At 42.0% G+C, this 25,423-nt stretch overlaps 1 protein-coding gene across 10 annotated transcripts in view; it reads left to right on the top strand.

Annotated features, from left to right (window-relative positions):
* The window catches only part of LOC127350257 (reticulon-4-like), a 33,673-nt gene that overhangs the window by 6,258 nt on the left and 1,992 nt on the right, over positions 1-25,423 (top strand). Inside the window, exons 2-8 of one of the 10 annotated variants that reach the window (XM_051376697.1) lie at positions 492-530; positions 2,810-2,863; positions 4,260-6,173; positions 20,399-20,606; positions 21,818-21,956; positions 23,952-24,021; positions 24,295-24,341. In XM_051376697.1, the coding sequence (XP_051232657.1) occupies positions 492-530; positions 2,810-2,863; positions 4,260-6,173; positions 20,399-20,606; positions 21,818-21,956; positions 23,952-24,021; positions 24,295-24,341 (2,471 nt within the window). Of the gene's footprint in view, positions 1-491; positions 531-2,809; positions 2,864-4,259; positions 6,174-11,197; positions 11,454-15,497; positions 15,608-20,398; positions 20,607-21,817; positions 21,957-23,951; positions 24,022-24,294; positions 24,342-25,423 lie in introns of those variants that run through there. The other 9 variants (XM_051376713.1, XM_051376705.1, XM_051376722.1 and 6 more) reach the window with 9 other exon arrangements.

Genomic DNA, 25,423 nt, shown 5'->3' with positions numbered 1-25,423 from the left:
AGATTACAACCCCCTCGCCTCACCCTCCAGTTCCAAGCAGCTACACAGCTTGCCCCGACCAGCGCTCTTCATTGCACAATTAACATCGCTGCCTACAAAAGAGCTTTAGCTGTTGTTTCATTCACCGGTATGCAGTATATGAAATATTCATATTATACTGCTGTGCAGCTCTATTTGGAGCCTCCCTCTGGATGTTTAGTTGCCTGGTTAAAAACTTACAGTGGTAACTAATTCCTCGACTGATGACTCGAATCATTGACTTTTTGGGGGCATAAGAAACTTCTGACTATATGCATCAGTAGAAATATATAACCAGTAAGTTTGTGTTTAGAGACGACCTGTCGCATTCAGACTCAATGTGAAAACTCAGAGTTGGATGTTGAACATGACAGTACCGCACTGAAATTATATTTGGATCCACTTTTGTTTAAATCTCACACTGATTGAGTTTACGCTGTAGTTAAATATGTCCTATTGGTTCCATCCTACAGGTCTTCTTCATGGCTGGAAACTAAACCTTGACAGCAGAGGTAACCAAACAAAATGGCCTAAAGAATCATTTTGGCCTAATGATTATCAGATTATAAAATCAGCATAAATTTGTGTTGCAAACTGATTCTCTGTGTGTTCTGCCAATACATTTGATAATCAGCTAAAGATTGATATATGCAGATTTTTTTACTGTGATCGTTTTTGATTTTCATTCTTTATTTTCATAATATGATGAGACCTCCCATGGTGCGTTGTAACTTTGTTCATCAGCATCACAACAGCAAATATTTGTCATTGCCTTTAAACAGTTTTTAACCCGAGGAGCCCCATCCTGCTTCATGTTCACAGTGGGAGCTGCTCAATGCAAGCCGCTGTCTCCCATCTACTTTTGAAAATGTAGTGCCTTGCTAGCACTTCCCCAGCACCTGCATATTTTTTCTGTCTGAGTTGCCCTAATGACCTCAGAGATTAAGCTAAATACTAGGCCTGTAGCAACGCCTCAACATCATCGACGTGTCAACATCAAAAATACGTCGACGCTTCGTCACAGCTCTACTAAATACCTTGCTCTGTGGCAGTTCTAAGGAGAGGACATCATGTGCTAGAGATCATTTGCCCTGCATATCTACAATTCCCATAATGCTTTGGAGAAATGACCATGGATTCAGTAACGACTACCACTTAGGGCCAGTTTTTCAGCCTAGATTTTATTACAACTTGGCAAATTGTATTGTCATGTTTTTACCTGTGCTGTGAGCATCCTGTAGACTGTGGACGACAGTAGATTAGGTAGCACTGTCTAACCATAACCACTTGACTCCCCCGCTCTGAAGAATTAGTTGTAGACAGCGTTTCACAAAGTGTATAAAGTTTCTCCTCACTCAATTCTCAATTGTGCAATTTTTTTAAGTGGGTCTGAGGATATTGCAGTGACTAGTTAAAACGGTGTGTTCACAAACACATGCTGTTTATCTTGACAGGTAAGAGAGCTTTTGAAGTTACAGTGAACCAAATAGACAGAGTGTTTTGTGTGTGCTTACAGGTTTCAGGTAAGCAGGCAGTCCCTCATTGTGGCCCTTAAGTGTTTACACTACAAAAGATGTGTGGTCAAATGTGCCCCAGGCTACCTCGGCAAGAGTGATTGCAGAGTCGAACCACTACAAGCCATAAAAAAATACTGTAATCCACCAAAATACGGTTTGTATTGTATTGTGACGAGAAAATAGTGCCATTTAGTTTGAGACTCTTGCTTCAGTTTCTATCCATAAAACATTAAAGTAAAAGTGGTTATTTGTGGGTTTCTGGCTGTTTGAGGAGCTGTATTTTCCTTTATCCTCCTGTGACCTCTCACTTTGGACTACCTGTATAGTTTTAGTGTCATGCGGTTGTCTATTAATAAAAAAAAGAATTTAGCTAATTTGGTTAAAGAGCCAGGAATGGCTTCTGTCCTTAATTTCATTCGTTTTAATTTGACTTTATAAGCCGTCTGCTTTTTGGTTCAGCTAACCGAGGAGCTCAGAATGAAGATTTGGCAACCTCGCTGATCAAATCACTGAAACTGTGATGTGTCATAATGTGCTGCAGTGGCCCAACTGCTGAAGCTCTGAAAGTATTTGTACAGCTCTTTTACATTATTTAGACTGTCATTTACATTTCTGTTAGTGGCATGCAGCTTGTGTGAGGTTTTGCATGTAGCTGAAATGCCTGTGTTTAAACTCTTGTTGCTCTCTTGTTCACTCAGAGAATTACAAACCATGAAGCATGGTCACTTCCTCCGCATTAGAGGGGAATTCTATCTCTTCTTGTGTCTCATCAGGACAACTTCCTCTTTTTATGCTTTCAGGCCTCCCTACCTCTCTTCATAGCAAACTGTTTTGCTATGACACTGACCTTCTGTCTGTTCTGTCCTCCCTTCACTACCAAATGAAACCTTGAGCCTTTTTAACAAATGTTGACATACCTGACAGAACTTGTTGAGTAAACTGTGTAAATATACAATATCTCAACATCTTATGGCTGTTTTCATGCTAGCTAGCCAGTGTTTTCTGGGGAACAGTATTTTGAATTTGGGTTAAGAATACCCTGAAGGCACCCATGTATCCCCCTTTTGGGTTTCCTTAACTAAACTGATGTAACACACAGAAGCTGTGATTAAGATGTCCCAGCTAAGAATTTCTGACAAGTACCTTTATGTTAGTTTAGGCATGTGGTTTCCACAGTCATTTGTGATAAAGGGAATATCTGTCACTTCTCCTGGTCTTTCTCTGCTGGGCTCACTAAATTCACTTTCTGCTGCTTTCTCTTGTTTCTTCCACAGATGTACCTTCTCCTTCTAAAGCTCAGCCTCATCCTCTGATGCAATTCCCTACAGGCAAGTTCTCTCTGCTCGCTGTGTTTCCCCATCTTTTATTTTTCTTTCACTGCTTCTTGAGTTCACTCTCCTGTTTGTCATTTAAGTGGCAAAAATAACCCTTTGCATGTAAGAAGCTGTAGGTTTTTGTCACCTATAATAGCATTGACATAGGATGCTTGTGGATTTGTACTGAGTATCTTTGAAACACTAAATTTGATGTTTGACTTTGCTTGTGTTTGTGCTGCCTTGTGACTCACATGTGATTGTTGCTGTAGAGTAGATTGACATGAACTTACACAATTGTAGATGAATAATGATTCTCCTCAGTGATTGACAGACCTGAAACAATATTGGTCTTTGTGAGGAATCATTATCTACCATCACATAACAGTTTGTGTTGGTAAGACACACTGGGCATGTTTTATTGGCGCCAGACCTGGGGCAAAAGATTATCTCACCACGATGCATTAAACTATGGTGATAGACCGATCAGACCACCAGACAAATGCTGTTGAATCTTGACTGTGGAAGGTAGTCTGCTCTCTCTGTGTTTATTGTAGTCCTGTTTGATCCAAAATGCATAGCTGACTAATAAAGCTTTAAAAGTAGTAGACAAAAATGCTTCTTTTCATACTTGGGGTGTACTTGATTTGCCTTTTCCAATACAAAAAGATAGTTCTCCTCTTTTTATAGGGTCTTTAGTTTCGCTGCTACATTAAAATAAGTAAAGTAAAAACTTTAACATTTCTTGAACTAAGTCAAGTAGGAAAACCGCTGGACATCAAAGATCCCACTTTACTAGACATATTCCAGTAGAATATTTTATGACATTTAAAAGTTCACACACTTCACAAAAGGAAAAAGAGTAGAGGCAGTGACTTTTGTTTAGTCTGTCATTGACTAACTAGAAGAAAAACTAGAAGATGAAGTTACCACCACTGCCGGAGGAATTGCTGTACTTCTTTCTTCAGTTTTGACGTACTGTACTTACTGCATACTATAATATAATAAGACTGTTTATTGCCAATAATCTGGTGTTACGATATTTATGATACAGGGGTTGCGATTCAATATATTGTGATAAATTGCGATATTATAAGCAAGGCGATAAATTGCAAAAGTCTAGTTTTAGGAAAATCATGAATCAAGATTCTGGAATAACGGTAGTTTAAAACTCACTTTGTGACGCTTTTGACAGGTGGCTGTTGTTTTCATACTGTCAGGCTTTTTAGAATAAACAGAAATGATCATTTACACAAACTGTGCGTGAACTGTCTACCAGCCACAGCTAACCTTTTTAGCAGCACTTGTCTGGTCCTAGTGGTTCTCCCCAGGTGTGGTGGGCACTGTAAGGAATGGAGTATGTCTTTGATATGTGTTGTATTGCATTCTTCCTCCTCCCTCTCTACTCAAGCACTTGGGCAGAAGGGTGATTCCCCTGCTCCCATCTCTCCTCTCTCCCCTCTTCACTCCCCTGACTCTCTGGAGGAGCTCTCTCTGACCGAGAGTCCCAACCAGCCCCCTACTTCGGGATCTGCTGCACCCATGGGCTCCTTCTCCACTGACCCCCCTACTACTCATTCCAAGGACATGCCTTGGGTGGGTGAAGAGGGTGACTCTGGACCAGGCCGTAGTAAGAATAAGGAAGACCTTCTAGATCCATTAGCTGGTCCTTACCTGAGTTTAGGGAAAGACCCAGGGCCTCATAATCCGTGCGAAGACAGTGGAGTTTCCTTTTCACCTGAGGAGAAGCTGATTAGCTCAGACAGGTCCTCCACTGGCCCCTCCCCTGTGAATCCCCAGATGATGGTTCCTGAGTCTCACCTTGCCTCCTCTAACCCAACAGAGCACTGGGATTCACCATTTCTAGCATCTCAAGACAACTCCAAGGTCTCCATGGATACCTTCTCCAAGGACACAGCTCCCATTAGCTCTTCCAGGTATGAGCAAGACCTGCAGGGCAACCAGTCTGATGAAGATGATGACCTGATGTATGAGGTGAAGAAGAATAATAACCCATTCGAGGGCTATTCCCCACTGGCGGACAGTGGCTACTCCCATTTTGGAGACTCCAAGTCCGACAGCAGGGCCTCAAAAATGTCAGAGAGTCCCACTCCAGATCTGGTCCAATATGGCCAGAGTGGAGAATCCCAGGATATTCCACCCTCTTTCTTAGACGAGGGGAAAACATTTGAGATGAGCAAGACGGCTACTGACTCGCTCATGCAGTCAGTAAATCAGTTCTCATCTGGTCTGAAAAACGATGATGAAGAGGAAGAGGAAGAGGAGGATTCTGCTCTGCCACCATCGCTTCCAGACATCCTGAAGTCTTCTCCACTCAACCATGACAAAATAGACTCCGGCTCCTCAGAGGGAAGCCCAGAGGAGCAGAGTCCTATTCTTGAACGGAGGATGATGGAGTCCCCCAACCCACCAATCAATCTGTCCGCTAACAACCCGTTTGCCTTTGATGCTAAAGTGTCCCTGCTAAAGGAGATGACTGAAGAGTTGGAAGTGAAAACAGCTGACAAAGCAAAAGTCGAAGACGACAAAAGCTTTGGCTCATTTGATCTTGTCAAAGAGGCAGAGGAAACCACCCCAACTAAGGTCAAAGAAGAGGAACCTGTCAAGATTGAGCAGAAAGATTGGTTTTCAAGCCATGATGCTCCCAAAATGAAGGAAAAGTTTGAGCCACTCGACTTCATGAGCAAAAAGACCCCCGCTGAGGACTCCGATTCAGAATCGCCAACAGCAGACTCACTGTCACCAGTCCTGGAAGCCATGGCCAAGAACCCTGCCAGCTTCCAGGTGGAAACGGAGAAGAAGGACCTGACGATGGAGTTGGAGGAGCCAGAGGTGGCTGAGGAGGTCTCTGAGCATGAAGTCTCCTCTGAGGAGTTCGAGTTCATTGAGCGACCACCCAGGGGTGTTATCGATGAGTTTCTTGAGGCTCTGGATACTTCCAAGTTTGCCTCCTCCAAGCCCCCAGAGATCCCCATGGATGATGATGACGATGATGATGACGATGATGATGATGATCTAAGCTTTGGGCAGAAAGATGTGGCTCCAGTTGCTGCTCCGCTTCTGACAAACGAAGCCCCGGCCCCCAAGGTTGAAGAAGAGGCTCCAAGTCAGAGCTCCTACCGCCTCCTCACCCAGGCTTCCCCCCAGAAGAGCAAGGCAGAGCTGGAGAAGCTCGACATTCAGCAGCCCCCATCCCAAGCTCCACTCACACATTCCCCTGTCTGCAAACCAGAGGAGGCGGTCGCTAAGAAGAGTGCGGAGGGTGGCAAACTGTTAAAGATGCCAAACGTGAACATAAGAGCAGGTAAAATATACCAGTCCAGGCATGGAAACCATCCCCCCCCACATCCTCCTCAGTTTTCACTGGCACTTCCATGTTCATCGGCATAATTTTCATCCTCACTCTTTTGTTCTCCTCAGTAATTTTCTCCCAACCACCCAACCAGCAGCTGGTACTCAATTTAGTCCCTCTCTCCTTAGTGTCACCTTTCCTTTCTTGCATCGTCCCTTTTTGCTTTTTCTTTGAAAATTAACCCTTGCATTTAGCGGTTTAATTTGTGTGGTTGTGTGTTCCATTGTGCTTCAGCCTTTGCTTTTGCTGCATTTGTGCGTCTCATCAGATAAACATCATTTCTGTGTACCTGATCATTTTATTTCATCTATGTTTTTACATTTTACGATGTGGTAAGTAAAATGTGATTTGTTTGACTATTTCTGTTCTGTTAAAAACATGAGCTCCTTTTTATTGTCTTTTTTTAAAATACACTGAATTATTAATTACACTGATTATATTATTTATACTTAGATAACAGAGAGAGTTTGGTTTTTCTTAATTGTTAACCACCTACAAACACTTGTACTGATGCTTCTATTTGCCCTCTGAGCATTTTTGCTGTCGAATTGGATTACCTTTGCCATCTGGTTTTAGCTTCTCTCTACTCTGGAAATAATTCTAGGTGCCAATCTGAAACCAGACACCACCTTATAGACCTTATAGATATCTCACACACACACACACACACACACACACACACACACACACACACACACACAGAGAGCTGCCAACCACGCCCTGTAACTGACTGAATATGCTGCCACTCTGATTTATTTTGTGCTTTACAGTCTCTCCCACACCCAATACATTCTTGCATCAGATTTTATGTTCCTGAAGCTAAGTGCTGAATATCATTTAGTTATAACCTCTGTGCCACATAATTTGAGCTGTAATGACTTTAGAGGTTGTTGAACTTTCTGTCCACCAGCCACTCTAATTATTTACTTAGGCGAGTTTAATAAATCAAAAGTGGCAAATATTTGCTGCTTCCAGCTTTTCCAGTGTGAGGAGTTGCTGCTTTTGTGTGCTTTTTATATCACAGTAATCTGAATATCTTTGGGGTTTGGACTGCAAGGCATTTGAAGACGCTCTTATGTAATGGCAATTTGTTCTACTTTTTTCACAATTCATGAAAATAACCCTAAGGAGGATTGGTTGATGAGTTAATTTGTGCCTGGAAGTTTTGGGAGGGTATTTTCTCTATTAAAAAGTGAATAATTCATGCAATTTCTCATTTATTTTAAGAGTCCATCTGATATCCGTAATGATGCCAAACCAGATTTTAGACTTGCCACAGTTCTAATATCCAGGGCAAGTCTAAAATCTTCTAATCTGTAAAACCCAGTGTTTGTAGTTCTTCTTTATTGTGCCCTGAGTTAATGTGCGGAGAATAAGACTCTGATGTAATGATATTTCAGATGGTTTATCAGACAGATGCAGAGCGGCCTCCTTCAGGGCTTTTAGGAAGTGATGAATCACCCCCGAGGCTCCGCTGTCTCTCTGAAGACAACACCGCTTAGTGTTCATTTTAATGGATGACTCAGTTTTATTTAAACTGATATTGATCACTTAATATACACACACTTATATTAATGCATCTATACACACACACACACACACACACACACACACACAACACACACACACACACACACACACATCCACAGTGTTGCAGACACTAGAGCTTCTGTGTAACTAGAGCAGTAGGACTTTGCTCTTTGGGACAAGCTGCCGAAGCAGTAACTGTGTGTTGGAAAGATCTCCTGTTAATTAAAGCCTCCTCCTCCTCCTCCTCTTCCTCCTCCTCCCTGCATTGCGACACTGGCAGGCCCACAAAGGGTTCTTCGACCCAGAAACCACTCAGCAAATGTTCTTCATTATGCAACTTGAGGTGCAGAGCTGCAATCTGAACATAAATCTCACTGATCGTCCCGTCCCGTGGTTGCAGCTCGGGTTATTTGTTGCTTCACTGATGGATTGTTCAGAATTTTTCCTCTACTGATCTGAATAGTGTATCTGAGATGAACTACTGATACCAGAGTGATGTTTGTGTTTTATGTCTTAACATACAGAGCAACAAAAGGTTGTTATTGTAAGGGCTGCAACTCACAGTATTTCTTCCTTTTGAAATACAATTATTTTCTTGATTAACGGATTTAGTCGTTTGATCTATAAAATGCCAGAAAATATTTTTTTAAAATCTTTTAAATGTCTTGTTCTGTCTGACCAACAATCCAAACCCAAAGATATTCAATTTACTGTGATATAAAACAGAATAGCTGCACATCTTGGTTCACATTTGTGACTGAAAATAATCAATTGTTCTGTTGATTGACTAAATGTCTCAATTCATCGACTAATTGTTGGTATTGAAAGGGGTTTTGATGGCATCTGTGTAGTGATCTTAAAGGTATACAATGCAGGATTTGTCCGTTGTTTTCCAAGTTGACAACAAAGCAAGGTTATTTCTGGATTTTTTTGTGAATGCAACTGAACTGTAGCTTCATCTGTCCGCCCTCGGGCAACCACACACTGACACACAGACCTGAAGCTCGTTATACATCCATGATACAGACGGGGGGCAGAAACATCCCGAAACACCCGGAAACGTCTCACACACACACACACACAACAAATTAAGAGAATACAGTCCCTGCTGTAGTGGCCATGGGTTCAAGTGTGACCTGTGGCCCTTTGCTGTGTGTCATGCCCTCTTTCTCCCTTTCCTGTTATTTATTTTAATTTTTTAAAGCTGGACTTGGTTTATAAAAATTGCTGACTTAATTTCACCAGCATTTGCCCTTACCATTGATCCCAACAACGGGATGAATCTTTAGGTGATAAAGTGATTAGTTCATCATGTTGCTGTAGGTCTGAACACACTTTAGAGCGGGTTGCTCTTTCTGTGGCAGCCTGTGGCCTCAACCCACCACCCATGTAAATGTGGTTATAAAAACATGCCCGCGGTAATATCTGACACTGTTTGGTATCCACTGGAAATAGGACGAGTGGTTGCCAACTCATTTTCATACTGTCTGTCATTTGTTAGTAAATCAGCCATTTGAGGTGAAACAGCTACACTATGTGCCACAGGCAGTATTTTAAGAAAATTACAACATCGATTATTACCTAATAATACATTCAAATGGTTTCATTAACATGCAGATATTGCTTTACATTGATTTTGTTAGGGGAAAAACAAGGAAATGTGTCACTATCTGCCTTTGAAAGTGTAACTGTAGTGTACAGTTTTATGACCTGAGTAATGACTGATTGACTGGCTGATTGTGTGCTATCACCTCGGTGGATTACATCAGCGGTAAAGAAGTTATTCAGATGGAGGTGAAGGGTCACTGTGTGCTGCTTCGTCCTCAGAGAGACTAACTTTGTACTTCTCCTTTATGTGACCGCCTCTCTTTCACCACTCCAGTACACTGTTTGATGAACTGCAGGTCATCACTGGAGACGACTCGTGGTGAAATGGTCCTAGTAGTTAGACACTGGACTAGATGGAAAATCTTATTAATTGTACTTGTATGTAGACCTGTGTAATACCTGTAGTAAATTGGATCATATAAAAGGGTTAATTTCAAAAGCATGAAATGATCTCATGCAGAATTAATCCATATAGATTTTGCTAAGGGGTTCTTTAATCCAGATTTTTGTTTTACCGCTGAAGACCCTGTCTTCTTTAAATACACATTTATAGGTCTGTCTTTTCTGTCGTTGTTAAATGAGTTTTTATAAGTGAGTTTTTGACTTGAAGAGAGAAGAGGGGAGGTAGAGGAGTTTATAAAGTGAGACAGGTGCCCTCTAGTGGAAGAAAGCAGTTACCACTCAGAGGAAGTCCAACTCCCTCCCTCACAACGGAGCAGTTAATAAGATACCTAATATATACAGTTATAGCCTATCCAGCCTGTAAGCATGCACCAGCGTTAGTCAGTTCTCTTTGTATTTGAGATGTTTTTCTATTTGTTCTTTGTTGCGTTTCCTGCTCTCCTGTTTGGGAAACAGCGTGCAAATGCTCGGGAATCTTGGCAGCAGTTGAGCTAATTGGCAGAAAACCAACCATTATTTTGCATTATTTTCCCTAAAGTCCTTGTACACACTAATGAAGGGGACTGTAAAGTTTGAACCACTTGAGCAGTTTACAGTATAAAAAACTATATAGTATATAGTTAAAGATTCGGGGTTCAGTACTGATATGGAATGATTGAAGCTTTGTGATGCTTTACTTCGTGAAATAGATGATGTTCTTCCTGCAGTCGTTTTATTCATTTAACAAAAGAGGCCATGGTTCTCAAATATTACATGTTTTCTAAAGTAGCTGTACAAGAGCTTGTGCAAAAGTGGAAGTTTGGTCAATTTCAATTTGATGACGCAATCACGATCACTCGATTAGTTGATGAGCCAAAAATGTGGGTTTTGGACTGTTGGGCAACCTAGACAAGATATTTGAAGGCTTTATCTTTTGGCTCTGGGAGCTTTGATTAGCTTTTTCACAATCTGTCCTAAACAAGAACAGGAATCTGATATGTGATCATTCACAGCTGATCATGTGCAATCCTCCTCCCTTTTTGCCGGCCTTCGTTAAAACAGTGTGCAGCTTTATTGTTCCAGAGAGATCTGTAGCTGTTGTATTTAGATGTGTTTTACACAGACGGACAGAAGTCATTCATCGGCTCCTTCTCACTGCTTCGTCAGCAGATTTGAGAAAGCGGAGGGAGGAGGAGGGATGACGAAGGAAAAGCAGGGTGAGATAAAGTATGAAGGAAAAGGGGAAAGGGGGGGGGTGGAAGTTGGAGGGAGAAAAAAAAGGAAGATCAGATTGGGTGGTGGTGAGGGGGAGGAGGGAAAGGGAGAGCATGCCAAAAAGCATGAGCAGAAGGGGGGAGGGAGGAGGTGAGGCAGAGACGTTTATAGTTGCTGCGTCAGAGCGCTGGCAGCAGACGGTCAGCTGACAGCACGCCTGCAGGAGAGAGAGTTCATTCGCTCGCTGCAGTCGTCTCCCCCAGAGGAAGCCTCGCTCGGGTTCTCCCCTCCCTCCCACTCTTTCTTTCTTCCTCCTCCTCTTCCTCCTACACCAGCACCTCCTGCAGCCGAACACACACATTTACTCGCATTTACATTTACCACCCGTGCTCGGTCCCTCTTCGTCTGGAATGTGTGTTTGCTGATCGGACGGCATGGAGAACAACTCTGTGGACAAAAAGGAGTGCGAGCCTGCAGCAAAGCAGTGGAGAGAACAGGGTATACCTCCACCTTTCCTCCACCTTTGTGTCTTTGGCTTGTTGTTTGACAGTTTCTCTGAGGCTGGCAGTGTCACTGTCCTGCTCTCAGACCACAGCAGAGTATGGAAGCTGTCTGCTCGAGGTGCTTTGGGGAGAAACGCCGTCCCAGATAGCCTGTTTTTTTTTTTTATTGCTTTGGCTCTTGTTTCATGCGGACTGTAGGACATATTTGACATTGATGCTTAAACTGAGACGAACTAGATGTGAATCGATTTGGTTTTACAGAGTCAGACATTGCAGCACATGCAGCTGAATGTCTTCCTCTGCTGGAGCCGTTGATTCAAACAGGCTTTGGAAACTTTGAGACAAAAGAGAAAAAATGTCATTCTGAATTCTGGACTGTAGAATATATCTGATTTCATGGGGCAGTCATATGAGGAGCTTCTTAAGGGGAAATGGAGGTTTAAGAGGTTTGGTCAGGTTGCTACTGTTTGTCGAGTTGTACCTGATTGTGACCCTGAGTCCTCCGAGGTACATGATGGCAGATTTTTCTGGGCTGTGTGGTGCAGGTCTCGTCCTTGGGCGACTGCAGCAGTCGCAGAGAGGACCTTTGGACATTCAGCCAGTCGGCCACTGTGACCAAAGGTAGACAGTAGAGAGGAGGAGGGAGGGATTTGCAAGCGGAGTGACGTTAGCTGGCAGTTTAATGATTGGTTAGTGTGCCGGGGATATGCTAATGAGCTGGAAGAGAGTCAGGGCTTCAGCTTTCTGCACAGGCCCCATGTTTACTGCGTGTGTGTTGTGTCCATGTACAATGTGTTTTATCAAGTCTGGTTTCAGGAGCTTGGGGATCGTTATTGTTCCCGCCATTCAAGTCATGTTTTTAAGTTGAAAATTGAGAATGGGAGTGTAATAGTCACTTCATCTTTAGACCTGTGGATCAACCAAAAACTCACTGGCAACTCTTTTGGTTTTAGGTTAATCCTTAGTCATCTTTTAAAGCAAAAATTCCAAACATTTCATCCTTAGCACCGTAGCTTCGAAAATGTGAAGATTTGTGGATTTTCGTCATCATAAATTATAATAATAAACTGAATATTAATCTCTAAAGAGAAACCAAAAAGTTAACCAAGTGATCTGCATTTTAATTGATAAAGAAAAGCTTCCAATGTTAAAAACTTAATTCATCCATCCTATTTGTGGTGCTACAATAAATGTTACAGAAGGCCTAAGGAGTGTTATCAAAGTCATATGTGCACAACAACATCAACATGTGCAGTTTATTTAACAAAAAAATCCATTGTTGATCATATTGAACAAGAAATTATTCAAAATTACTAAGATTTTCAATATACAATCATCTAGAACCAAGAAAAGCGTGTGGATGCAGCTGTACTTCAGATGTCCTTTTCAGGAAATTGTTCCTGAGCATTTTCTAGATTAAGATGGCAGTAAAACCATATTAACTTCCTCCAACGCTCAAGTACTGTTTATGAATGTGAAATTAAAACGTCCATCATAAAAAGGAAATGTAGTCTATGATAAAGTTTATATAGACTGTCAGCATTAGCATGCTATCTCATGCTGTCTGCTGATCTTCATGAGTGCTGCTGTCATTGCATCATCTGAGGCTGTAGTGCTCCTCATCTCAACACTGAAGCCTGTGTGTGTCTGTGTGTGTGTGTCATTGAGTATGGGCCACGAAGCAGCAGAACATGTATTTAAAAGACGAAGAAGCTGCTTTGTAACTGTCAGGAGGGTTTGTGTCGCACAGTGACTCAGCAGTCTTTGGTGTATGTGTGGAAAGGGCTCTGTGGTTGCAACAGTAGTGAAAAAAACCAAGCTTTCTGTTGCAAAGTCAGACTGAGCAGCATCTATTGTTAGAAATGAGGACCATCATCATCTTTTTGACCTCTCACACATTTGTCATGACTCTCCTTCCCCGTCCACACTGAGGTCATCATCATCATCATCATCATCATCATCAGGGGGAAAAAGACCAGCTGGATTCAGTGATCACAAAAGTTTATTTAAACTGCAACAATTAGTTAATTACTAGATGGTTTGTTACACAGAACCATCTGGAAACTGTTTGGAAAAGGGGTAGGCACTTTCAAAAAATACTTGGCAGGTGATTTAAAGGTCCATTCTGGAGGTTTGTTTTGTTTTAGCCGATTAAATACAAATTGGATGACCAGAGCTGAAACGATTACTCAATTAATTGATTAGTCAATCGGGTCAATCAGTGACTGTTTGTATTTAGTGACTGTTTTTTCTCCAGGATATCTTTCTTTTCCTCGTTTCAGCAAGAATACAATTTGGAGGGTAAATGTGAGACATTCATGTAGCACATGTCTGCATCTTCACAACTAGAAACAAGGAAGTGAGTTTGATGACATATGGCTCAAAGGATCAGCATTAATGTTAAATAAGGTGGCGCAGAATTCCCAGGAATTGGTTGAATTTAGGTTTATTGTTGCGATTGTGACTGATGAATCATTTTAGAATGGTGACAAGGTTTTTCAACTGTAAAGTGTCCCGCTCCGTGTATTTCTTGGTCTCAACTCTTTCAGATTGTTGTGTATGTCTCATAAATACAGTACATGTCGGGCGTCAAGGCCTGTTTGTCCCAGATGTGTCTGCATCATTCATGGGGACCAACTTAACTTTCTCAGCTAGCTTGAATGATGTGTCATAAACAGATGATTTTCAGTCCCGTCTACCTGCAGCGGAGCCGTTTTCTTCAGTTCGACAGAGTTTTCAATGGTTTTAAAGACTGCCTGGAGCAGTTTGACAGTTCAGACAAGGTGAATGCCTTGTTTAATACAAAAATACAGGTGCCAAGGGACTTGGACAGAGCAGCGGTACATGCAGTATAATGTTATCTTCAATGTAATTTTAGCACTGAATGGTTACTTCAAGCACTACTTAAAGCTACAGCCCCTGTGGACTAATGCAGTAGTGTTTCCACCACCTTGTTTTATTGATTTCAAGAGGAATCAGCCTGAATCCGACCCGATGGCAGGCATTAAGAATAGCAATATAGAAATAGCCAGTCTTCTCCCTGATGGTCTTGTTTGTTTATGTAGGTCATATGGAGGCAACAGGATTAAATTTAGACTAACCAGTAACCCGTTAAACTCCTTGTATTAGATAGAAGTTATGTTAAAGACAAAAACTGAGTATAAACTGTGTTTTATTGTGTCAGAAGAGGCATTAAAAACCAGCTGCTCTGGTTAATGTATTAAAAAAACCTCTGATCAGGCCCCAATGTTCAATCCTGGTTGGTTAATGTCGTCTTTGTTTTGGAGCCACTGGCTCAGTTTTTGGACTGCAGTTCTCCCAGAACGCACCTGCTGTTCCTGGGCAGCCTGTAGTTCCTTACATGGGTTTTTGACTCTAGCAGACCTCTGATGTACAGTCTCGGTTTCTTCCGTTCCAGCGGGTTGGATTTGAATTCCTAACTTTTATCTCTTCTGCTCTGCATTTCTGGAGCAAGTTGTCCTTTTACAGCCGGGTTATGCAACACACCTCCCACCCTCCTCTTCCTGCTGTCCTAATCCTCATTAGAAAACCATTTCTTCTTCATAACAGATAACCTTTCACATACAGTATACTCAGGACACGCCTATGTCTGAACTTTGAACAGTGAGTGTGAGTGAGTGTGTGCTGTGTTTTCACCACCTTAAATTCAATCATTGACATTTGCAGATTAATTATGTGGATGAACTTACTTCGTTTGTGTGTCAAACCGTTAATGTGGACGGGATCATGTCGAAGGAAATGCATAAAGAAAGTTCTGTAATTTGTGCAGTCATTCTTAAAGTGGATGTGAATCTGACATTTAGGCTTTTACTAGTTTATAGCAACAGAAGACAGTGATAAACAAGACTATACCAAAATACAGAGCATTTTTTCCTCTTTAATTAATGTTCACTATTCAGTTTAGTATGGAGGTAAACGGCGTTGCGTTATGTTTTAAAATATATAAAAAAAAATGTATATTTCTGAACTAAATCAGTCGTCCCTCCATCCAAACTGAGAGCCGAGCTGCGCATGTCCCTCTCTCTCCCTCTTAGTCTATGTCTCTCTCCCCTTCTCTCACCTCGCGTCAGCCAGGCGGAGCTGCCGTGCTGCATGCTTAACGGAGGTTCAAGATGGACGCCAAACGGGGTTAGTCTGGTCATAATCTTTTGTTTACCGACCGTCTCTCAACTCTTTTACATAACGCCTTTGCGTACGGTTATGTCTCGTTTATTCAGTATTTGCATGAGCACCGGGTACGAGGCTTCAGCCCAGGGGAGGGCTGGAGGCGGACCGGGCCGCCTGCGGAGGTCATGCCGGACGGTTTGACGTTTTGTCCCCGCGGTGAGGACTAGGCTGCCGGTGGGGGGGCTGACAGACAGGATAATAAAATGCGTTCGTGATACTGTCCATTTTGAGGCGAGGGGGGCTGGCAATTAAACATAGCGAGAAGTGAAACGAGATCAGCGGCCAGGGTTTAGCTAACGTTAGCTGTGATGCGGGTCTATTTTTAGCAAGGCTCCGGCGATGCTAGCACGCCTGCTACCATATGTAGCCAGGGAGCCACATTTGGACCGCGGACCCTCCTCCTTCCACACCTCCTCCTCCTCCTCCTCCTCCTCTCGTGTTGGCTGCTCTGTCCTTGTCTTTACACCCAGACAATGGCTCTCTGTCAAACTACCGACCACAGCTGCGGCTGCCGTGTTGCTAACAGAGCTAACATCGTGTTAGCATGCTGAGCGGTAAGATAACGAGGGGAGAGCTAGCGGTCAGCTATCAGCAGAGGGACTAGCCAGGTGTCAACGCCCACAGTTACACGCTGCTTTCCTCAATAAGCGAGAAGCTTCCCGAATATAAAGCAGCTGCTGTTTCTAATGAATTTAGAATAAGCTTCAGTGAGCCATCTGACCGTGTTTTTACAGTTGTTTAAAACCAGCCCAGAGGCGTTGTCTCTCCTGGAAACCCCTCTCATCTGATCTGGAGTCAGTGGAAAGCACAATATCTGTAGTTTGTCATTGTAAAACAGCAGCTTCTCTGTTTTGAAAGAATAAGATAACTTGACTGTAGTTAAATAACGTTAGCTTCAGTTGATTTTAGTATGGGCATCAACAGAGCAGAATGGTTACCAAGCAACAGAGGCGCTGATTATACTTTGTACAGATGTAAATATAAAGTAACTGATGTTAAACACAGTTATGCCAGATTTTATGCATTATAGTTGACTGGCTATTATTACCAATACAAAATGATAGATTTTGAATATTGATTGTCATTGAGTTGTATTAAATAGGGGATTAGCTAACAATACATTTACTTATTTATTGAACCTGCTGGCCCTTTTTTTTCCTATTCTATGTCTATGAAAAATCCCCAAATGTTAAAGATGCACCTTTACAATTTCCAGGATTACATCTTTCAACTGTCTCAATCCCAAACCAAAAATATTCACTTGTGACAGAGAAAAGCAGTAAAAATTCACTCATTCCAAGATGACGTCTTTGGAAGCTTACTTCGTTGTGACCTTTGCAATTTTTTGTGTGATTTATACATGTTGTTGATCGACCTCAGTTCAGCACTTAATCGTACTTTGGTAAGCATCCTATGTTGAATGAGTGCAGATGTCAATTGGATTTGTCCACTTGGCAACAACTTGTTGCCGGAGATCTGAGTTGAGGTTTTCCGCCTCATAAGCTCTTTTATTGGCAGTTAAATACTTTGGCCAGCTGCCAAACATATTGTGGCCGGTCAGTCAGTCTGCGGTAGTGAGCAACATGGCCGCCCTTGCCCACTGCACCTACCATTGTCTGTGTAAAACATCAGCTCAGCCGGCAGCCTCAGTTTCTTATCAGCAAACACATTTTATCTGTGGATGTATGTAAGACCTTGGGACTTAGTTATACTTTGTTGGTGTGGATCATGTACTTGCTGACTTTAGAAGTGGACTGTAAATACAGATATACATTTGTAAAGGCTCTTCAGTTGTGTAATTGCTGGCAGAAGCGGTCAGATTCTGGTGTGCAGTGTGACATGATGCATTCTTGTCGTTCAGAGTCAGAAAGTACAGCATGTGTCAGCTGTGAGCAACGTCAGAGCCTGCAGGAAACCCAGGACTCGTACACTTCTAATATTGTCCACTGACCTGCCTGGAATTCCCTGGTGAAATATAAGCATGCTTGGTGCAGGACCCAGGTCATGAGCTCAGCTGTCTCCCAGCGAAGTCCAACCCCCATCTAACATCTAAGCAAAGGAGCTCCCTGCAGCACCCATACGTCAGAAAGACTACAGAACCTGTAGGTTTACCTCCTGCCGCTTTTACGAATTAACACTGACTGATTAACCCGACTGATAATGTTGACCATGCCGATGGATCAGTTCAACCTTCAGCTCAACAATAAGGATCACCAAAATGCCAAGTCGGGCAACTTTTTCTGAGCTAAAGATAGAAGTACAGGGCTTAAAGTATTCCGGCACCGTGCCGGATCTCCGGCGTGTGGCGTTTGACTGCGATTCATAAAAAAAAAAAAAAAAAGTAAACATTAAAAAAAAACCCTGTTGATGCGGGATATTGTCAAGCCCCTCCCTCAAACCGCTACTGTCCAATCCAACGTTAGCAATCGTTGCGTATGCACGTCATTGCGTGTGCATAGTTACGGTTGTTGTGACCATGGATGTACTCCGAAGGTTGTGACAGACATAGCAACAGTAACCACGGGAGGCCAGCAGCAGTTGATGCTGCGTTCCAGACAACTCAGAAAAAAACGGGCTGTGAATTGTGGAAAATGAATTGAACAGCGTCAAACTCGGAAATTACACGTATATTCATCTTCTTCCAAAATAAGCATAAATTGCTGCTGCATTGGTTTTCAGTGTTCAGCGGATAGTGACAATATGCCACACTTCGCTTTTCTCCTCCGACTTAACCTGTAGCGTGTACACTATGACCTCTCGGTTACCTCTGAGTGGTCTTGAACGCAGCATCCAGGCCGGTGTTTGTTTCACTGAAATCCAAAGATGGAGGGGAAATTCATGAAGCCTGGAGAAGACGTCCTTACTGAAAAAGGACTTTTGGTAGCTGGTGCCAAAAATGAAGAGAGCCAGGTGCTTGTTTCTGTGTGTTGTGCGCGAAGAAACTAATATATGCTACTAGTGGCAAAAAAGTTCTTCAGCGTCACAAAGGTAGGTCATCTTGTACCCTGCCAAGCACAATGCCAAAATTTGCCAAATCACTTAGCGTATGCGTCGGCTCAACTCCTTCCACATTCATCACAGTTTGTGACTGTGAAATGCTGACAAACAGGAAGCATGTCACCGTACCGTAGAAAAATGTAAGAGTCCAAGATACAATCATTATTATTGTTCTCGTTTCTTTTTGTAAGCAGCCATTTTGTTCATCTAAACTTGGCAAAAGGACACTAAGCAGGGTGGGGGAGCAGACAAGTTTCAGTGTTCATCCACATGAATCTGAATTGGAAACTCATGAGTTTAAATTAAGAGCTGTGGTGTTTTGTAACATCAATAGTAAACTGGGATGGAAATGTTTTTTGGGGGCACATGATAAAATAATGCTCATGAAAGTCAAAGCTGATGACCTCCAATATGCCCGCCGGATCTGGTGTTGCGTCACTCCGAAGTCATTGTGGCATCAGGGTGAAAAGTTGAGGAAAGTACAGAGATGTGGAAGTTTGTGAGTCAGAAGCTGCAGGGATTTTGAAACTGGATGAGTCTGACAATGTGTGCGACCTTTGACCTCCAGCAGAGTAGGGTTCAGTGATGGAGGGGACAGACTTAAAGATGCTCCACCTTCAAACAATCACATGCAGCATCCATGTGACAGTTGGCTGAGAACTGAAGCAGAAAATGTGCGCAGTTTTAAGGGTCAGCAGGCAGAAACTGGTTTGTTTGACATCGATTTTCCCTGAGGTCTTTTTTTACTCGACGCTGAGTCACTCTGTAAGACTGGCTATTACATTTCGTCTGGACCCAAAACAAATTGATCCTTCATTGTTCTTTACTCCCAATCCGTGAGTCCTCCCTCATGTTTCCTGACAATCTCATGATGTATGATCTCATGGTGCGTGTGGACGAAGGGCAGGAGGAGCACTTTCATTGATCCAGGCTCATGTTGGAGACGCCCTCCAGTCTCTCAAGGAATGTCCACAATCAGTTATTGGGCATGTTAACAATCAGTAGTTGGCTACTTGTTTAAAAAAATGACTAAACTCAAAGAGAATGTTTTGTTTAAAGGTTTTTTTTAACTCATAATTTCTGCACAATTTGAGGTTTAATATTTGAGCTATAAATCAAATATATGTTTCTGTTCAACAAATGGCCAAACAAAATATTAAAGATCCCCTCCAGACATGAATTACAACATATACAAATAGTCTGCTTGGAAAAATAATGGATTTTCTTCCACAAAAAAAGTATAAATTACACATTAAAATCCTTCTACCTCATTTAACATTCCAGAGTCTCTGAATATGCAAATGTTCATTTCTAAAGTTTTCCTGCTGGACACAAGATGTCTCCTCCTTCACTGTAAAGTCCATCTATCAGTGGATGTGCACTGGTGGCTTCATGTTTCTACATCACACTGTACAAGTTGATACTGGACCAGGACTGACTTCCTAACTATTTGTGATGTCACAAATCCTGCTGGTAGGCCCCGCCCCTTAAAATCAGATGTTCAGTGAGCACAGAGAAACTTTCCACTTTCAGCAGATGAATGTGAAAACATCCTTCTAGAGTCAAACTCTGCACAGACATCAAACATCACGCTGTAGGAACAACAAGAAACACTGATTTCTGACTGGAGGGGGCTTTAAATCACAATTGCTACACAACTTTCAGACATCACTTAAGGACATAAAGTAGAGCTCTATCACTTCTCGCCGCATGATTGACACTAACCCTACACTCCTCCTCCTCTTCCTCTTGCAGTGGTGGATCTCCTCTACTGGCGTGATGTGAAGACCACGGGTGTGGTGTTCGGCGCCGCTCTGCTGCTCCTCCTCTCTCTGATGGTGTGCAGCATTGTGAGCGTCTGCTCCTACATCGGCCTGGCTCTGCTCTCCGTCACCATCTGCTTCAGGATATACAAAGGCATCCTGCAGGCCATTCAGAAGTCAGATGAGGGACACCCATTCAAGTGAGTACCAGCAGGAGAGAAGGAATAAAGTCAGTAGCAAACATCCATGATTTCTGACAAACTATAATGTGATGGTAAAATGAATGGTTCAGAAACACTGCAATCATGGCTCCAAACAGGAACTACTGGGAAGAAAAGTGGGTCAGGAGTACCCTATTACCCACCAAATAGACTTTTTTCACAGCAGCCATTTTGACATTAAATAGTAGGGTAATCACAGGTGTTACCGATGATGCTAAGTAAGGTTGTGTTCCATTTAGCATTTTTTTTTGTGCTTGAAAAAGGACAAGCCAAAACCAAGCAATACCCAACCATGTCACCAACCATTTTATTGGTCCGCTGTGGCCCAGTGCATTCTGGTACTACTGTAAGGCTGCCCAGTTTTATGAAAAGAAAAAAAAGATCTTCCCAGAGTGGAAATTGCTCTTGAAAGGCAGTCTTCTGCCTGTCTGGTTTCATTGGGACTTGGACTCAATCCAATGATTAATCCTAATTATCAGTCAGCGCTGCAGGCAGTCTGACCTGTCTGCTCATATCATGATAAATGTCAGGCCCAAATTTTTATTTCATACTGTGATACAGAACTTTGTTTCAATATTTATGTTCTAAACCAACACAAGAGGTCAGAGGTCACAGGGCCCCATCAACACACAGAAATATATAAATATCTGTTTATTCGGGAGGATCCAGTAAAGCAGTGAGTTACTGTGCAGAGTGGATTGTTCACACTGCTGGTTCCTAGTTTTGTTTGGTTGCTTATCCTCCTTCCTGGCTGTTTGACAAAACCTTCTTACAGTGTTTTCAGCCACTGGTCTGCAAACTGACCTCACAGCACATTAAAGGCCAATTAGCTCAGATTAACATAAACTGGGGAAAAGTGAGCTCAGAGAGTGGCATTACAGGCTGATTTCTACAGATTTTACAGTTTGAAAAGCTCAGTGAGAAAGATTAAAGCTGCATAGAAGAGGAAACACCGCAGTCAGACAAACATGTCTGTAAAGATCTTAAGGTGACTCAGAATACTTTAGAAATCCTCAATAGCTGATGTCATGTTTTCAAGTAAAACTCCTTTAATCATCTTTCTGTAAGCAACTCTTTGTGTGACATTATAACCACACAAAGATTTTCATTTTTCATACACATTATTAGTCTGATCCTCACCATCTCTGCTCTGTAACCTATGTAACCTGCTACTCTGCTGTCCCTCTCAGGCAGTACCTGGACCAGGAGGTGGCACTGTCCGAGGACATGGTCCACAAGTACAGCGACATGGTTCTGGCCAAACTCAACAAGACCCTTGGTGAATTGAGACGCCTGTTCCTGGTCGAGGACCTGGTCGACTCCATCAAGGTGAGAACGACTCTGGTTCACAATATTTGGACCCGGACATGATCATGATTTACTATAATCGTAAAACACACTTCAAACTGGACACAAAATAAAACTCCCCAAAACCGTCTTTGTCAGTCTTTTAAATTACAAAGGCTACTTTGATTAAAATAAACCATTAATTCATAGAGTCAGAAACAGCCATATCGCTTGTCAATTCATTCAAAGTGTACAGAAACAAAATACAACTCAGCAAAAGTCTTTGTTAATCTTTCCACAACAATCACCAACTCCGCTTTGGTTGAAATAAATCCACCCAACAGCTGGCGTTCTCTGCCAGTTGATGAAAACCTTTATCTTTATGTGGTTTGTTGTTGGGTTTTACTTTTAATCATGTCTTCTGTACATGATGTAGACCTGCCGTCCTTTCAGTCGCTGGTTTCTTATGGATCAGCTGTGTTAATGGGTAGCACCTACAGTGCGTTAATATGACACTGAGAGCTCTGCAGCTGTCAGAGGCCTGTCGTCACCTCCCTGCACCCTCCCGCCCTCCGACCTGCAGTCCAAATACAGATCTGCACTCAGTCCATCAGCCACAATAACGGAGCACATGAAATTCCCTAAGAGGGTAAAAAAAAGTCTGATTCTTTTAATCTGATCAGGGTCGTGTGTGTGTGTGTGTGTGTGTGTGTGTGTGTGTGTGTGTGTGTGTGTGTGTGTGTGTGTGTGTGTGTGTGTGTGTGTGTGTGTGTGTGTGTGTGTGTGTGTGTGTGTGTGTGTGTGTGTGTGTGTGTGTGTGTGTGTGTGTGTGTGTGTGTGTGATGTTTCACATTCTAATTATGGGATGTTCATGTTATTCTTCTGCCTCTGATTAATTTCCTGTTATCCTCCCTGCTTTGCCAGCAGAGAATATTTACAACCACACCGGCAGGTCATCAAAATGTCACACACATTAAATCTGCCTCATAGCCTCCAGTCAGAAATCTAACTGTTGGGTTTCTTTTCACTGGCGGCCATGTTGGCTCTGGCTGTTTTCCAGTTCGTCATTAACACGAGCAGAAAAGCTGTCATCTTATTTTACACACTGTGAACATTCATATATTAAAACTGCTTCAGGGTTCAAGTCTGTTTTACAAAGTAAAGATTAGTTTGAAGACTTAGACCAGCTGAAGGTTTTGAGCTTTGGACTTTGTCGTAGTGGCAGGTGTGTGTACGACCAGTGAAGAGTTCTGGATGTCTGAACAACGTGACGTTGCTCAAAAAACCTAAATGGTTGAGTTGATTCATTCCTTAGAATGAGCTGTTTTTATCTACAGAGGGAGCGCTATGTTGAACTGACATATGTCTGCAGTATTTTTGGTGTCCACACACTCATGGTTGAATCGAGGGTTTTCAGTTGGTTGCAATCTACAATCTCACCACTAGATGCCACTTAATCCCACATTTAATGCTTTACTTTGAGACATTTATCAAGCTTAACTGAAATATTTTCTGGTTGTAGAATTTTCTTCTTTATAACGATATATCAGTGTTGTCAGATCCCAGCATGTTAACGTTATTGAAGGTTTAGATCTGATAGGAGTGAACAATTAACTTGAATCAAAAAGAGGACTCTTTGCATAGTACAGTCAATCATGTTATATATTACCAGTCTGTCTCTCTTCAGACTGTGCAGCAGGTTCATATGTGCATTATGTCTCCTGCATAATGCTGTGAGTGAATACAGAGCAGAGCTGAACCTTAATTGATTCCTGAGAGGAAACTCTGAGTGGTATTGACCCCAATAAACCCTGTTTATTTCCCTCTTTCATTAAAATGATTGTTGGAGGAATGAGCTGTGTACCATTTAACATCATAAGTGCTTATTAAATACTGCAGCTGTGACCTCTGACCCCTAAAACACAAAGAAGTTGTAAGTAATGCGGAGTGTTTCCTCTGGTCTATAGAAAGCATGTTGTTCTTGTTCATGTCTGTTAAATGTGGTGGTCTTCAGGTTTGTTCTCTCTCCCTCTGCAGTTTGCTGTGTTGATGTGGATCCTGACCTACGTCGGTGCCTTGTTCAACGGGCTCACTCTTATTATTCTGGGTGAGGAAACAGTCTTGTGTGCTGATACAAAGCTTTCCTTTCCCATCAGCCTTAGAGGCTTTAACTGATGTTGTATCAGTTAATTTTCTGTGGAGGACATTAATATGTTTTACTTTGGCTCCATCTGGTGGTGATATGAAGAATACTGAGGCCAGCTCATTGACTGGACTGATTCTTCTATAGAATATAATGAAAGATCAAACAGTAACTGTAATCTGAGTTTCAGTGAACGAGTTCAGGTTCACTCAAAATGCAACTTGTGTTCTTCTTCAGGTCTGATTGCAGTGTTCAGCTGCCCGATCGTCTACGAGAAACACCAGGTGAGATCCACAGTCACAATAACAATTCAACATTTCCTTTAAAATGCTGTTTGTGGAGAAATCCGAGGATTTTTTTCCCTTTCCCTCAAACAGATTTTTCTGCTGTCCATCTGACAGCTGTTTGTCTTTAATGGACCCAGTGCACATGAGAAAAACATCTGCACATTTTAGTTTATTCCAAACATCCTTACGGCTTTACAAAAGTAAATTGAGTCAATAATAAAACACAACTTAAAGGCAAACGTGTCGAAGAATGACTTTTAGTGTGAAAACAAGACGTCAGTGTATTATTGATTTGTGTGCAGTGAGTACAGAGTGTCTTTATTTCCATTTTAACCTCAAACTCGTGAGAACATTATTAGTTGTTCGGTCAACATCACCAACAGCAGTCTCATTGTTTACCAGCATGTGAAAAGTTCAGTGGTGGAATGTAAAGAAGTACATTTACTCAAGTACTGTACTGTTATACAACTCAGAGCTACTTGAGTATTTCCATCATATATTTAATGCTACTTCATACTTCTACCTCACTACATTTAGATTAGTAAATGTTTTTACTTATGAAATCAATGTGTGGTTGAGACTCCTTGAGTTTATCAGTATCGGAGACATCTCACATAGTTTCATTAAAATAACAGCTTGAGGTCCAAAGCCTGAAAATAAAACAGAAATAAGATAATCAGAGTAAAGCCATAAAACTGAAAGATTTGTGTATCAGAACTTTTCTTCTTTCCTCTCCCAATTAATCATGTGAAGACCCCTCAGATTTATCTGGTGACCCTGTGGAGGGGCCCGGCCCCTAGGTTGGGAACTGCTGGACTAAACTGGCTAACTGTATATAAAATGGATCAAACTAGCTCCATCTGGAGCAGCTCTAACATTGATGCATTAACAATGTAATCAGTCACAGGCTGGAGTACTTTTACTTGTAATTCTTTATGTACATTTAGTTAATAATACTTCTTGAATGTAGGACTTTTTACATCAAAGTATTAACTAAAGGATCGGGGGACCACCTTGTTGTATTGTTCAGCCACAGAACTCAGTGATACATGATGGGGCTGCAGAACACATCAATAAGA

The sequence above is a fragment of the Dicentrarchus labrax genome, unplaced genomic scaffold (assembly GCF_905237075.1).
Source record: "Dicentrarchus labrax unplaced genomic scaffold, dlabrax2021, whole genome shotgun sequence".
NCBI classification, from domain to species: domain Eukaryota; kingdom Metazoa; phylum Chordata; class Actinopteri; family Moronidae; genus Dicentrarchus; species Dicentrarchus labrax.
This window is presented reverse-complemented; position numbering and strand designations above follow the sequence as displayed.